At 38.3% G+C, this 15,531-nt stretch overlaps 2 protein-coding genes across 2 annotated transcripts in view; both read left to right on the top strand.

Moving 5' to 3' along the window:
- The window catches only part of SMTNL2 (smoothelin like 2), a gene marked incomplete in the record, with an annotated part of 65,659 nt that extends 62,110 nt beyond the window's left edge, over positions 1 to 3,549 (top strand). The window contains 1 exon segment of the mRNA XM_072429056.1: positions 1,789 to 3,549. Within this exon segment, the coding sequence (XP_072285157.1) occupies positions 1,789 to 1,915 (127 nt within the window).
- A 4,540-nt stretch (positions 3,550 to 8,089) lies between these two features.
- TEKT1 (tektin 1) overlaps positions 8,090 to 15,531 on the top strand; it is a 32,350-nt gene continuing 24,908 nt past the window's right edge. Inside the window, exon 1 of the mRNA XM_072429043.1 lies at positions 8,090 to 8,353. The gene's annotated coding sequence lies outside the window, so the exon portion shown is untranslated. The remainder of the gene's footprint in view (positions 8,354 to 15,531) is intronic.

Raw genomic sequence — 15,531 nt, 5'->3', positions numbered from 1 at the left:
CTCCTTTCTCTTTATCAACCTTTAGGGTTTATGAATGGCCAATAATAAAACTAGTGGTACGTCTTGTTTTGTGCAAGCTTCCTGATTTGCAACAAGAGACATAACTAGAATCCAGATGCATCTCTGGATAAGTCGGGTCTCTAACCGCTTCTCATAGAAGTTCACTACCATAGTCCATATTCCCTTTCTTAATCAACTGTCATTAACCTGCAAATATGTTTTTGGGGATTAAGGAGGAAACCAGAGTGCTCAGAGATAAACCCCAGCAAACATGGTGGGAACATACACTGTTCTAACTATGATTTGAAGCTGAGACCTCCCCAAATCACTAGCTATAGTTTACCCTGGCTCCTAGCTTTGTGCCCCTGGACAGGACTAAACTTGGCCAATCAAAGTCATTGAGCTGTTGACCCAGTCACAATCTTCCTCACTCCTCTGTGTGCTGCTGACAATAAAAGTGTCAGAGAGAGAGACAGGCAACCATAAGCCCCTAAAAGGGTAGCAAATGTCAGTCCCCGTCACCCCCACACCACTGACCCCCTGTGACTAGTGCAAATAATCAGATTGTGTAAAGTGCAGAGATCTCTGTGTGTGGGCACCATTACATAGTAGCATCCTATTACAGTTCTGCTCTGGGATTCCATAATAATCTGTTCATTGTCTCCTTGGGATTTGGGATTGTGTAGGCAGTTATTGTTAATGCAGAGAATAAATGTCAGAAATTTTCTCTGTATAGCGTCAGCATAGTAACCAGTGTGGAATTACTAATAAAAGATAACATTTGAGTGTGGCTTCTTCTAACAAAAGATCATTCTTTATCAAATGTCAAAGAAAGCACATGGGTTGTCATGTCATTTCTAGACTTTGTATAATTGTCACACATTTAAAAGTGTACTAAATTAGGTAAATGTTATTTATTGGGATAATACCTTAAGGTGAACCTAACAATGCCTGGTAATTCTGCCAGAAATCCTGTTAATTTCCAGTGCTAATCGTTACCAGTTACTTCTATACTATGCAGAGGAAGGGGAGAGTATGGTCTGCATTTCTGTCCTTGGGTGGCAACACTGATCCTCTATATATTTAGTAAGAAAGCATGGCCAAGGACAGAAAGTCTGTTACAGACAAGATCGTCAAGTAAAAATAAAGGGAAAATCCTGAAATACAAAGGTGGTCACCACATCTAAGACTGGTGAGCCTCAATATATAGCATTTATGGTAATATTCTAGATGAGATGGATGTATATTAGTCATATAAGGGTAGAAATACTCACCATTTCTCAAGAAAATGCCATACCAGCCCCCCCGATGCTGGTCACATGGCTAAATTTATGGGTATCTGGTTACAGCATCACTACCGCAGGTAAGGATCACAATTTGTATTAATTCAGCGAAATCCATTATTACTATTTATATCATTAATTGTAAAATGTGCACTGTTAGCAGGGCTTGTGGATGGGAAATAATGGCCATGCTTTTAATCACACAACCAGCAACAGAATGAATTAGGAGCAAGCAAGAAGCAATAAAAAAACAAAATAAGTTTTGTTACTTTTATATATCTGTCCCTGGTAGACAGTTTACATTGTTTCATATTAGCATTTGAGCAAAGAAACGAGTGTTTTTAACATGATCAATACCCTTGGGACTTTAAAGGCATGTATTCATTCACAGTCCAGTTTGAGAGAAGACATTTGAACACAATTGAATGATTTTTCCATATATTGTATTCAAATACAACTTTTGTGTAGATTAGCTAACGGTGGCTGTTTCTTTGCTCTATTTTAGGCAAATGGCACACTGTGACCGCCTCATTGAAGTTGAAGACATGCTAATGATGGGACGGAAGCCAGATCCTATGTGCGTGTTCACCTATGTCCAGTCTCTCTACAACCACCTGAGACGTTTTGAGTGATTCCTCTGCCAGCATCGCCCTATCAAGGTTTCCGGCTATCGGTGCTGGTGATTGCCAGGATCCTTCGCCCCCCTTTCTTATTACAGCAACCACCAGCCTGAAAATAGGAGACACACACATGTTCCCATCCATCTCTCCATCCACTGACTCCAATATAGCCTGCCACAGGCAGCATGATATGTGAAAGACAGATAACACAGGAATGTGCACAGGGTGCTGGTAACACTACTTGTACAAAACCATTTACAGTTAATGCTTCACACAAGAGGAGCTGGGTGTGTTGGTTTTGTCACCTCTCAAGCTGTTTTGACAGCATTTGCACCTCTCCCTGAATGACACCTTGGTGTCTTATTGTCTGGCCAGCCGAAACACACACAGAGCCTGTGCTGCAAGGAGCAGACAAGAAATGGATGCAGAGATGACATTGTGAAGGTCATTGCACTGAACTTACATACAAAACACATGGTCTGGCTTCATAGTTTCTAGCACTGATATTTTTTAATTTGCTTCTGGGCAAGTGTGTGACATCGCTCTTCAAGGATTCATCAATAGTAGTCACAAGATGAACTTTTTAAATTTTCTGATAGGATGTTAATGCTTCCCATGTCATTTAAGCTGTTTGCTTTCAAGCAGTGCAATAAGGGAGACACTATGGACTAAAGTGATCTCCAGTAAGCGTGAACCAAAGAACTCCTAATGCTATTTATCCGTGTGTTGCTATTATTCACACTACTTGGTTATCACTTCTGTTTGGATTTTACACCTGAAATCGTGTCAGAATTCACTTTTTGAGAATTCAGATTTATAGTTTCTGCCATGTTTTTAAAAAGCTTTGATTAGATGTGACTTTAAAAGAAACGTGTAATGAGTAAGATATGTAGCCCGATTTTTGGCTTTTAGCTGCTAAAAGCAAATCACCTGCCTGTGTCTTGCTTTTGCTTGTTCCTTGGCTTTCATTGGTTTCACTATTATTCAGTTTGTTTCCTGAACCAAGCATACAGATCAGCAGTTCTGACTTGGCACATCAGCGTTTTAGAAACCCAGGAATGAAGCCAGGAAACAAGCATTTTTAGAAAGAGGATCCAAAATAGCAGCCTACATATCTCCTTCAGTGAAGGTTTTCTTTAACCTGAACAAAAAGTTTCTAAGTCAGTTTAGAGAGCAGCGATAATGTGCAAAGTAGAGCAAAATATTTCAGCCAGATCTCTAATAGGAAGAACCTTATGGGTTCCTGCACATTGGAGCTGCTTGTGAGTGTCATAAGGACATACTGAAATCTTAGGTGGTTTTATCGGTATACAATTTGGAGAATTGTTTCTAAATACTGTTATTGTCTGTTTTTACTATGATGATTTACTTTTTTGATTTTATTATTGTAATAGTTTTTCCCACTTGGCACAACCACATGTAAATCATTAGAAAACACAATCATTTACCCACAAACTTTACCATGTCACACCATGGTGCTCTATTAGTTGTATTTGTATTACATTTTATCATCGTAGACATAGTATTGTTTTGTCAAGTACTGAAGGAGATTGAGAAAATGCTATTTAGCGTCTTTTATGGATATACAGATTGTGAAGTTTGGTTCCTCACTGGCTGCAATTAAAGAAAAATGGCAGTGGTATGTAGTGATTTGTATCATGTGTATCTTTCCTTCATGTTTACTATTACACCCTATAAACACATACAACAATTTTGTTACATTAAAAATAAAATCTTGGGAGTCTGTTTATGAAAAAGTAGAGAACAGAATTTAGTAAAAAGGGTGATAAATTTAGCACAATGGTGTTAAACAGTGGTTTAGCAACTTAAAAAAAGATGAACAGTTGATAAATGTTTTGATTAAACAAATTTCGATAATTACCACCAAAATAGTGTTCGATATGTATATTCTACATTACATGAATGTGCCCTTAGATTTTGTCTGCAGGTAAAAGCTGATATGGGGATTTCACCATTGAGATCACTTGGATTCACATTTTGGTTTATGTGGAAGAAGATCAAAGCTAAAAGTCTTCTTAAAGCAAAATTTAACTTTTTAGTTTAAATCAGCAAAACACAATCCAGGTGCATCAAAATAAATGGTGTTTGTAGTATAATGGTTTGTTTCCTTTATAAATCAGCCACAGTCTGGGTAGTAAAACCAGTCCTCTGCCATCATGTTTTAGAGAAGGGCTCTTACACTGTAAAAAATCAGTGGTCTCTGCTATGGTCTGGCACATTGCTAAGACAGTTGACCTGATTTATTAAAGCTCTCCAAGACTAAAGAAGTTACGCTTTCATCAGTGAACCTGGGTGGTACAGCAAATGATTTCAATCCTGGACTAGATCCATTACAGGTTTGCTGGATCACCCAGATTCACTGATGAAAGTGTATCTTCTCCAGCCTTGGAGAGCTTTAATGAATCTGGCCCAGTGTTAGAGCTCTACAGTAAGCAAAGCTAATGCTTCCTGCCGAATGAGGATTGCTTAATCTGCAGACCACTGCTTCCACAAAGAGTAAAGTAAGGCTGGGTACACCCGTCCAATGGTTCTCGCCTGATAATCAGCTTAGGGCTGATATCGGACGAGAATCTGGCGTGTATACAGCCCGTCGTCCGAACGACCGTCCTGGCGGATGCACAGACGATGGACGACGAACGATCTTAATGGTAATGAAGTGGGAGACAAGCTCCCTTGTTCTCCCCCTCTCCATAGAGCAGAACGGTGGTGTGTGTACAGCACTCGTTCATGCATCGTGCAGTCTTTAGTTGTTACAACATACAACAACGACAATAATTGCACGTGTGTATGTAAGCTTAAGGGCCTTTCTTTACAACAATATATCAAGGGTACATGCTTTACTGTTTCTATGCCAAAACTTCAGTATTTGGTTGTCTGTCCCTTTAGCTGACCATTTAAGGAAATCTGTTCTAAGAGAAAAAAACAGCTCAATCTGTAAATGGAACACCACTGCTACCTTCTATCTTTTCATTGTCCTGCTAATTTGATTTCAGAGTTTTCCGAATACTTTATACAGCAAGTAAAGCCTGTTTGTTTTTTTTCAGTTCAGTAACTCAGGAAGCATTGAAGCCATTAGATTACCATTACAGCCAGGCTAATTAAAATGTAAGGCTTATGGTTTGCAATAGTCTCCATATGTGTCTCAGTATATGTAATGGATTCTGCTACCGCTGGAGAAAAGCCACCGGCCCCACTGTTCAGCACAGGGATTCCTCCACCTCCCCAGACTTTGCTTAGTTCCAACAAATTAGAAAATACTCGAAAACAAGGAGTCATCAGCGGTATGCTATGCTATCTTTAGAGTAAGTATTAGTAGTGCAAGACATGTCAAGGCGATGTCATGGTCATTCGAATTACCTGTGTGAATAAAGCACTGAGTAAGTCATTCTGCTGATGACTCCTTGTTTGTTAGTATTTTCTAATATGATAATGGGTGCTGGAAAAGATGAAGTGCTTGAAAAGAAGTGTAAGGAAGCTTTAGTGAAGGCTTTGCAAGAGCTGCAGGCATCTAAGTGTTTGCAAGACCTTTAAGACACAACGCCCATGTGTAATTTACCTAAAATAGCTCTGATTGCAGAGATACCGGTATGAAATTTGCAGTTCTGCATCGGAATAACGGCATGAGAGCAAGCACAATGCTGATTTGAACCGATTTCCTATGTGGATACATTACCAAATCCCTGCTAATAATAGATAATTATCTCTAATAGATAATTACCTGGCCTTCAGCCTAGAGGATTCTTCAGACAATTGACAGGTTTTCTCACCTTTTCTGTGTAAATATCATTTTACCACCACCCTACTGAATGTACCCTTGGGCAAGCCACAGGCATGGTCAGTGTGCATAGGAGGTAAAATGATCTTTAACACTTTATGTCCTAGAAAGAACTGTGATCTGAGAAACAGGACACCAGGCTTGTGATATTATTAGAATGGCTGAGATAAGCATCTGTCATCAGCTGTGACTGTAGGGAACCAAGTGACTGCAAGCCGCCTCCTGTTTATTTCCTAGGAGTTCTGTTGCTCTTCTCAGATTTCTTGTGATTTGAAGTGGTATGATTTTGTCCTTGGCAGCTAACATTTCTGAAAATAATTCACTAATCTGGTTGTATTTTGTTACTAAAAGCAATTATTGGTCCTTTAAGATACACAGTATATTCCTCTGCTGCTACAGTAGGGAAAATGTCACTCTCTCTATGATGGATCCCTGTACCAAATCATTTATTGAACAGGTAAATAAGATCTTAAGTCACAGTCCTTACAATTAGAATAAAAAGTACACACTCCTATATCAATATTCTATTTCCTAAATGTGTTCCTACTGACAAAAGTTATGTATTTAATGTGTAGAGTCTGCTGGTGGTTTTCACTTTTTCCATCTGAAGCTTCCTGCTTGTAGGGAAACTACATGTCCCATGATACCTTGCATTGTGTATAATGGATGGGAGTATTACACTTGTAGTCTCAGCTCTGTTCAGCACAATACGATGGCTACAAATGAATATATACCGAACAGAGCATGAATTGTAGCCACAGTCATTAAGGTTATGCAGTTCAATGCAAAGGATATAAAGTATTTATAAAATCTAACTGATCAATAATTTTTAAAACAACACATTTAAAAGACACACAACTTACTTTTAATAGTGCTATATAAATCCTGTTTAATACTTTAACATATTATACAGCACTGTAGATTAAATGGGGGTTGCACATGTCAGACAAATACAGACAGTGACACAAGAGGAGACAGCCCTGCCCAGAAGAGCTTACAATCTAAGAGTTAAAACAAATATTTTTTTTATTTTTCTCATGGCTAAATATAACAAATCCAAAGGTGCTTTGAATTAACAAAATTCTTTCAATTTGTCTAAACTAGGGTGTGACTGGGGCCAGACAGGGAGCATAGGAGAGGAGGTGCCTCCTTTGGGCATTTAAGTGGGACAGGGTGGTAAAGAGGGAAGGTCTGCAAAGTATATAGAAGGGGAACACTTTGGCATATTTGCCCAAAATGCTAAAAGAACTTATTCTAAGTAAAATAATTTTAAACATCATTTAACGCTGTAAGTAAAGCATTGTGAAAAATAATGCAAAAGGATAAAAGTAGGAAGAATGGTCTGGCCATTTCATATAAAAATGTAGACAGAAATATAGGGGGTCAGCAGAAGGGACTACTGATTACTGATGGGAGCACAACAAAAGACACTTTGAGCACATTTTTATTGTGATGAAATCCTCCTCTAAAGCTGTCCTGAGCAGTAGATGTAAGTTTTTACCTCATTCTTTAACAAGGTGAGCTTTTTTGCAGAATTTGTTAGAGTAACTTAAACCTGGATGATGACCCAACTAATAAAACCCACATTGCATATTTTGCAGATGAATTGTTTATAAAACATTGGTAAGCCTGTTTTCTCTGAAATAAAAAGGTAACCAAAATGCTTTAATCTCTTTATAAATCGAGTCTGGCCCTTAGAAGGCACAACGTGGCTTGTAAAGAACTTATAAAGCTCAAATCATCACACTGTTTTAATGGAGCCTTTTCTAGAAATGCATCATTATATTGCAAGAATTAAAGTATAACACTATAAAAATATCTTCTGGGTGATCAATGTGCATTGCAAAGAGTTTTGGAAACTTCATGGCAGAATCTTACCTTTCTCTGGTTTGAAGCAATATCTATTTGTTTTCCATGTTCTTTGCACAATAATTCTAAATGGAATATATGGTTATTATATTAAGCTGTGGCACTTCTGCTGCTCTAATGAGGACAAGTTTTATTACCATTAAATTACAAAATGACTTGTGTAGCAATCCAATATACCACACTATATAAATGTTTTATATGGTATATTTTATTAAGAAATTGCGATTAACCTTTAAAATTCCATTTTGATCAAATAAGTTATCCAATTAGTATTGACCCATAGCATGTAATACGGAAAATCAATAGACAAGAATCAGACAAAAGAGGAAACAAAATAGGATGGGTATGTTTTATGACAAGAACAGCAACACTTCTAGCAGAAGCTGAATTGAAGACGTGATTATTTCCATATTCAGCAGGAGGTACCTCAGCAGTTTTGTGACAGTGTTGTACTTAGGCTTTCTGCACACGTTCCCTTTCATTGGGTTGGACTTACATACATGGTTTAAAAAATAAACACAAGGAAAGATTTGCCATGCTAGCATGCAGAATAGCTTAAATATAGAAATAAATAGGTTGGGCTAACCCTGTAGGAATGCATGCTGAAAATTCCAGAGATTTTGATAAAGTAGAAAAACAAATAGAACAATCTCTAGTCTGGGCAGAGACCTTGAGACTTGCCAGCCCCATACCACAGACCATTTAGCTGGAAGACGACATGATAAACCGGTTCATGTACACTGGGATTGGACCCAGATTGCAGCATTTCACCTATATCAATATGTGTGAGTTTTGTGGGCTTGTGCCAAAAATTTTGTATCTTTTTTTTGTTGCTGATTATTTTTGGTAGGCTTCATCATGGTGTCTTGATGGACTTTGCATCCATCCAGTTAGGAGAGGTTGTACCAGAGTGTACCAGACTGGTCATCATCATCTGGATGTAGACACTTCTCATTCAGAGTCATTAACAGACATGAAGAATAGATTTACTAAAGGTAAATCAGTGTGAATTAATACTTTGCTAGGTATAAATAATTTACCTTTACACATACAGGTAGTCCCAGGGTTACATATGAGATAGGGACTTTAGGTTTGTTCTTAAGTTGAATATGTATGTAGGTCTGAACAGGTACAATATTTTAATAAATGCAATTAGGACAGATGTTTGCCTCAACATATTATTAGGCTGCATGTTGTCAGTAAAGCTACGTACACACTTCCAATTATTATCGTTGGAAAACGAACGACGAACGATCCTGCACGATATCTACGAACAATCGTATAGCACCGATCCTGCACATAGGGATAACGACACGATCGTTCGTAGATATTGTACACACAATAGATACGATCGTTTGAGCGATAGAGGAACTATGTGCACAACAGGAAAGTGAACGAGCGTTCGTTCATTACGCATGCTCTGAACATGGACGATCAACGAACGACCGTACACACGAACGATGTTCAACGATCGTCGCCCAATCCGATCCGCCGGTCCGGTCGTTCGTTTCCAACAACTTTCCTCGTTCGTCGGCGTCGTTGGTTACTTTTTTACGAACGATTTTTTGCCCAATCGATCGTTCGTCGTTCGATTGGAACGATAAAAATTGGAAGTGTGTACGCACCTTTACTGTATAAAATCCTCACTGTGAGTTAATCACAAACAAAGCAAAAAAAAAAAAATCTTTATGGAGCCTGGACATTCATTAACTTCAAGAGCAAGCTGTGCTTTGATATGCAAACAACAACTGCAGATATTATCTTGGTCATTAAAAAGTTACAAAATTTTAGAGATCAGCTCAGTTCTTAAGGTCACCCACAACCTCAGCTGTGTTTAGCAAAAGATTTTTTCTGCAAGTCATGCAACTCCCACCAAGCCACTGTCCTGCACACTAAAGAGCAGGGAAGCCCTGTTTTTATCTAGTTGTCTGTATGTCAGATGTCCCTAACCCGGAGACTACCTGTAATATATAACATGTCTGTGAAGGTTCTTATTGACCCTGGTTAATGTGATATAGGAGTAAGCATTCAACTGGGCTTGTTCTTGTAATGTTGAAAACATTTTGCAGCCTTCCAAGCTGCTGCATCCAAACTGATGAAGCAGCTTGAAAGGCTGGGAAATGACTTCAACATTGCAAGAAAAAGTTCAGTTGACTAACTACTACTGGAAATACCCAATCATGAGTAAGATAAAAAAAGATAAACATGGTTTTTGCACATGATTGGGTGGCTTAAACCAGCAGAACTTCACCTCATCCCCAGCAGAGTGAGAATACATTTTGAGTGAACAACATAAACATCATTAGTAAATGAGCACCAGTGTTTTTTCTTTCGGGTAATGTTCACTAAAAGTTGTCACTTAGTAAATACACAGTTGAAATGCAAATATGTGAATACTTTTAGATTCCAAAGTGATCTAACATTGTTCAGACTCTTTTCTGATTCACTACTGAAGCTTTTTGTGTCACCTACTTTTTATTAGGATTATATTCTTATTGTTGATCTCCTCTTGTAAACTGCCTAAAACTTTCCTCTTCTAGTCAATTAATTTTATAGCAGAATTTTGTGATACAATACAGCTTAAGGTAGACCTAAACTTAAAAATGGGGCCATTATTCCCACTGATCACCAAGATAATATACTGTGAGTTATAGATATAATAATTATAAAAGGGGACCTGAACGTTATTTCAAGGGTTCCCCAATGTCAAGAAACACTGACTTGGAGCATAAACATAATGTACATGTCTGGAAAGACTGATAGCTTTACTGTCCTTCCAAACTGCATTATCTGATCAGAGTAAAAATGTTAAATAGTAACATAAAAAATTGTCAGATCACATTATTTAATTGAAGGGTACCTCCAGTTGTCAGTTGAAAAAAACAAAAATTCTAAAAATGTGACCAGGCCACATAAGATAATTGAGAACTACATCCAAGTGTCGGGGAAATAAAATATTTAAACAATGTGACTGGGACACAATATATCATAAAAGAGAATGTCCAGACAACAATAGAAATAAGTGTTAAAAGAATATCAAAAGCAAAAATGTCTTTTATCCATTGTAGAAAGTGTAAAAGGGTTGCAACACTGGTATTTTTTTATACTTTTATATATTTGTGTCTTCATGGGGAAACCTATATTCAATTACAGTCAGGAATATATTTACAGTGCACAGGGAACTGAATGATAAGTGATGTGCTCTACAGCAGGGGTTCCAACTACCAGCCTGCGGACCAGCACTGGGTGTCCCAAACCGGGCCACAGCCGTCCTTAATGGCTGCAGTCTTTACTCTGAATGGAAGGATTTGTATTCTCTCCTGTAATTTCATTCAGCCAAACACATAGCCCAGCTTCTGTGACTGCTACTCTACAGGGTCAATGATCTCACCAGTGTATTTCTGCTTCTTCACCATCCAATCACAGGTTGGGTCAGTTCTTGACCAAGCATTACCAGCCGTACAGAAAAGTAAGGTCAGAACATTTTGTGCTTTTTAGATTAAAAAACTGGACTTTTGTATGTGACTTTAGCTTTTTGGTAATGATTATGTATTCTTACAGAGCCGACATATTACACATACCAAATATTGAAAGAGATTGTAACATGCTGACGTGAACTTTTATTTCAATAATTTCCCTTTTCAAAGTTCATAGAAAAATTATGCCAGATTTATTAAATATTTATGATGATGTCAGATTCATAGTTTTTAATAACCTGGCAGCTTTGTCCTTCCCTGCCTGTGATAGTGTCACTCTGCATGATTACTAGCTGGAAGCGGAGTATAACTTCCACGTGTGGAGATTAAGGAATAAAATACTAATACTAAGTACTAGTACTAATAAGTAAAAACCAAATTTCTAACCTTAATATCAATGTTTAAATATCACACACATATATATATATATATATATATATATATATCATATTTCTATGGAGATTTGTTTTCTAGTTTCAGTAATACAAGTCGGTCAGCTCGGTGACTTAAGCAAATAAAAGTTGCATTTGTTTTTCTCTGCCTCCAACAATGACAAGTCAGGTAGGAAGTGGAACTATGACATCAGCTCATAAAGGAACAAAGCCTGAACTTTGCACTGTTTCTACAGAGAGGTTAGTTTGTGAGTCTTAGATAAATACAGACTTGCTTACTCATACCCATGTTGCCTTTTCTATTAGTCATGTTTTGAAAATGATTACTCGGAGTCCGTTACTGTTGTATGAACCTATGCGCCTACTTATCATATCAAAGGACAGGTTTTGGTTGCTAAAAGGGTCAGGATACCCAAAGTAGATACATAGGCCCTGATTTATTAAAGCTCGCCAAGACTGGAGAGGATACACTTTCATCAGTGAAGCTGGGTGATCCAGCAAATCTGGAATGGGATTCAAAACATTTGCTAGAAAATAGAAATAAACCATTCCAGGTTTGCTGGATTGACCAGCATCACTGATGAAATATCTGACAGGTAAAACGCGCTAGTATACAATCCATCTCAACAGACAGTGCCTGAGACATATACTGTAAAGCAGTAGTCGCCAACCAGTGCCCCCCCCCAAGCAGTGTACAAGTCAGAGCCGCAGACCATGGCTCCCAGGCTCAGGAAAGTGGACGGGCTGTATCCCTAGGCAGGCTCAGATCTGCGATGGGAGAGTGGGTGGGATTATGTCATGATGACATCACTATGGGGGAGGTTTCTCCCGCTTTGATTGACAACCGGCTCCCCACGCATGCACAGTCAGGAGCCGGTAAATTTAGTGGTCCGGGGGACTGAAAAGGTTGGCGACCACTGCTTTAAAGGGTTGATTTGAGTTGATATTTTTTCTTGTTATATCCTTATTATCCCGTCTACCATATAAACAATCTTTCTCTTACAAATAAATATTTATTACAAGACAAAGGGAAACCATAGCAGTTTGCCTTCCAGCTCCCTATGTCTGATTGAAACACAGATTCAGCTCTCATAAAGAGAAGTCACAGCTCGGATGGCTCATTGAGTTTGGCAAACAATGGGCTATTTTCATTACAGCTGTAAAGCAGTCATACTATGGAAAAAAAAAACCCGGAGCTCCACATCTTTGATAGAAGATTGAAATACTATTGTATTATTAAAAAGATTTCCAGGAGTCCCAATTAAGAGGACATGTTCATTGAGTGGGGTTGAGCAGCTTGTCTTTTACAAAAAGAGCTTATCTGGGTCTGTTTTGTATAATGACAGGGTGACTTTAAGCTATCTATTGAAAAGCCCTGTACTTAATAGAATTGTTTGCAAGCTTCAATTAAACAATACTCGTGTGTTTATGGCCTGAATCCACTGTAAACGGATTAACCTCATCAGACGCACGGCTCCAAGACTTTTCTAGAGCTGCCCCCACTCTCTGGAATGGTCTTCCTCATCCTATTCGGCTTCCTCCTATTTTCTGCTCATTTAAAAGAGCACTCAAAACCCATTGCTTTCAAACTTTCCCACTCGCCTTCTTCCAGCTCTTAAACCCTTATTACCTACCCACCATTCCATATCCCCCTCCTATTGTGTGATACTTCACCCACCTCCTAGATTGTAAGCTCTTCGGGCAGTTTCTGTTCCTCCTGCATCACTGCGTGTATTTGTCTGCAACCCCTATTTAATGTACAGTGCTGCATAAAATGTTGGCGCTATATAATGTTTAATAATAATAACTGTCCTTCCAGAGAAGCAAAATGAGAAAAAAGGAACATCAGAATCCAGGAGATTATCTAGTTGTATTTATGCAGCAAGTCTGCCCCCTTGTGGCCCAAATAGAGAACCAAGGTGTGAGCTAAAATCACCACACTGTATAAATGCCACTTTATCATACTCTGGGAAAGTTCAAACTTAGCTCCTCCTTAGTGAATATTATATATATATATATATATATATATATATATATATATATACCAGGAGTAGCTTCTTAAGAGTAAGGGAAATTTTGTAATTTAACGTTATAAAGAAATGTCCCTCCCATTCCATTCTGCAGCCCCTGAAATCTCCTAAATTGAAAATAAAATTCAATTTGACAACCTGAAGGAGTTTTGTACATTATTGGTGTAGAGGATGTGACCAAAAAATGTCATCTCCAGTCAAATTTAGGCATCCACTGTGTTTAGGAAGGAAATTCTGACAGAACACCTGTATTAAGAATTTCAAAGACTAAAGCTGCGTACACACTTCCAATTTTTATCGTCAAAATGAACGACGAACGAACGACGAACGATCGATTGGGCAAAAATCGTTCGTAAAAAAAGTAACCAACGACGCCGACGAACGAGGAAAGTCGTTGGAAATGAACAACCGGACCGGCGGATCGGACTGGACGACGATCGTTGACCATCGTTCGTGTGTACGATCGTTCATTGATCGTCCATGGTCTGAGCATGCGTGATGAACGAACGTTCCTGCAGTGCACGTAACTTCCTGTATCGTTCAAACGATCGCATCTATTGTGTGTACAATATCTACGAACGATCGTGTCGTTATCTCTATGTGCAGGATCGGTGCTATACGATCGTTCGCAGATATCGTGCAGGATCGTTCGTCGTTCGTTTACCAACGATAATAATTGGAAGTGTGTACGTAGCTTAAGGGTAATGACTTACTAACGGGATGCAGACACTGCAGCTTTCCTTATTAGAGCACAGGAAGTGCACAAACTGATTATTATAAACAAAGCCCTTCTACTCAGAGGTAATGGTAAAACAAACAGATATGTTCTTAATCTGGAAGTAACTTTTGTTGAAAAAAGTACCAATTGGCGCTGTGTAATATGTTGGCGCTATATAAATCCTGTTTATTATTAATAATAATAAATTGACAGGCTTTTCTAATGGCAGAAGAATCCCTGACAGATATGTGTCTACCCTCCTGTCAGGATTTTTCTCTTTTGTGTATGTATGGCTGAACATACAGACCTGGAACATTTCTGTGCCCAGATAAAGTGTTTGCCATTCTCAGGAGAAACTTTATCAAGCTTCTTAACATCTTTTATCACTACAATAAAAAACAAAAATGAAGTCTTGATACATTCCCTTCAAAATATGTGTCAATATATTCCCTATAAATGCCTTTTATACCTAAATAACAAGAGAGTTACAATTCATGCTCTATTTGAGACATCATCATTTATAAACCCCCTACCATTGTGCTGTAGAGAGCAACTCCCCCATTCCGGATACTCAATGTAAGGATACATGAAACATAGGAAGCTCGCATTGTAATCACTTTGCTGCCCTCTAGTGTTCAACCAGAAATGGTGAAAACCACCAACAATGTACAGCGCTGCGGAATATGTTGGAGATTTATAAATCCTGTAATATTCAAAAGCCATTGGTAACGCCATGATTTCACATCTCCAAAAAAACTGACCAAGACTTGGCAACATTTACTGCCTGCAGCCTCCACATCCGTGCCCAGCTGACTGATCAGGGGAAAGAGACAACCATGCTGGAGAACTCACTATTGTGTTTGCCAGGTTAGGAAAATTTCTTTGTGCCATTAAAGTAGGAGTAGGTAGTATGAGTGGTCATAATTCTTTGGACTATCGCTAAGGAGTAAGCCGGGACCAGAATGGTTGAAATGCTCAGCTTTCATGATTTACTAGTAACTTTCTTCAATTTGTGATAATTAAGCTTCGCCATCTGTCAACATGATGTAAAAGGGAGTGCAGGAGCAGACTATTTATAGAAAGCATACTAGTGATATTAAAAAGTCACTGTGGTTTAGGCAACATTCACTCACTATTCTATATCTTTTTTTAAAAAAGACAATTATTCAATTTAAAGTTATAAACTGCTTATACATAAATTTTCTTACAGTGTGCAAAATTAAATTTTTGTTTTTCTAATATGTAAATGTGGCTTTTAGACACTTGAGGGAGGCATTCAGAAAGTGGAAATATATTAACACCTCAATTAGAGTTACCTCCGTAACCATCTATACTGCAGCTTGCCAC

This window comes from Pyxicephalus adspersus, chromosome 1 (assembly GCF_032062135.1).
Source record: "Pyxicephalus adspersus chromosome 1, UCB_Pads_2.0, whole genome shotgun sequence".
In the NCBI taxonomy this organism is placed as follows: domain Eukaryota; kingdom Metazoa; phylum Chordata; class Amphibia; order Anura; family Pyxicephalidae; genus Pyxicephalus; species Pyxicephalus adspersus.
Note: the sequence above shows the minus strand (reverse complement) of the source record. Positions and strands in the feature narration are given on the sequence as shown.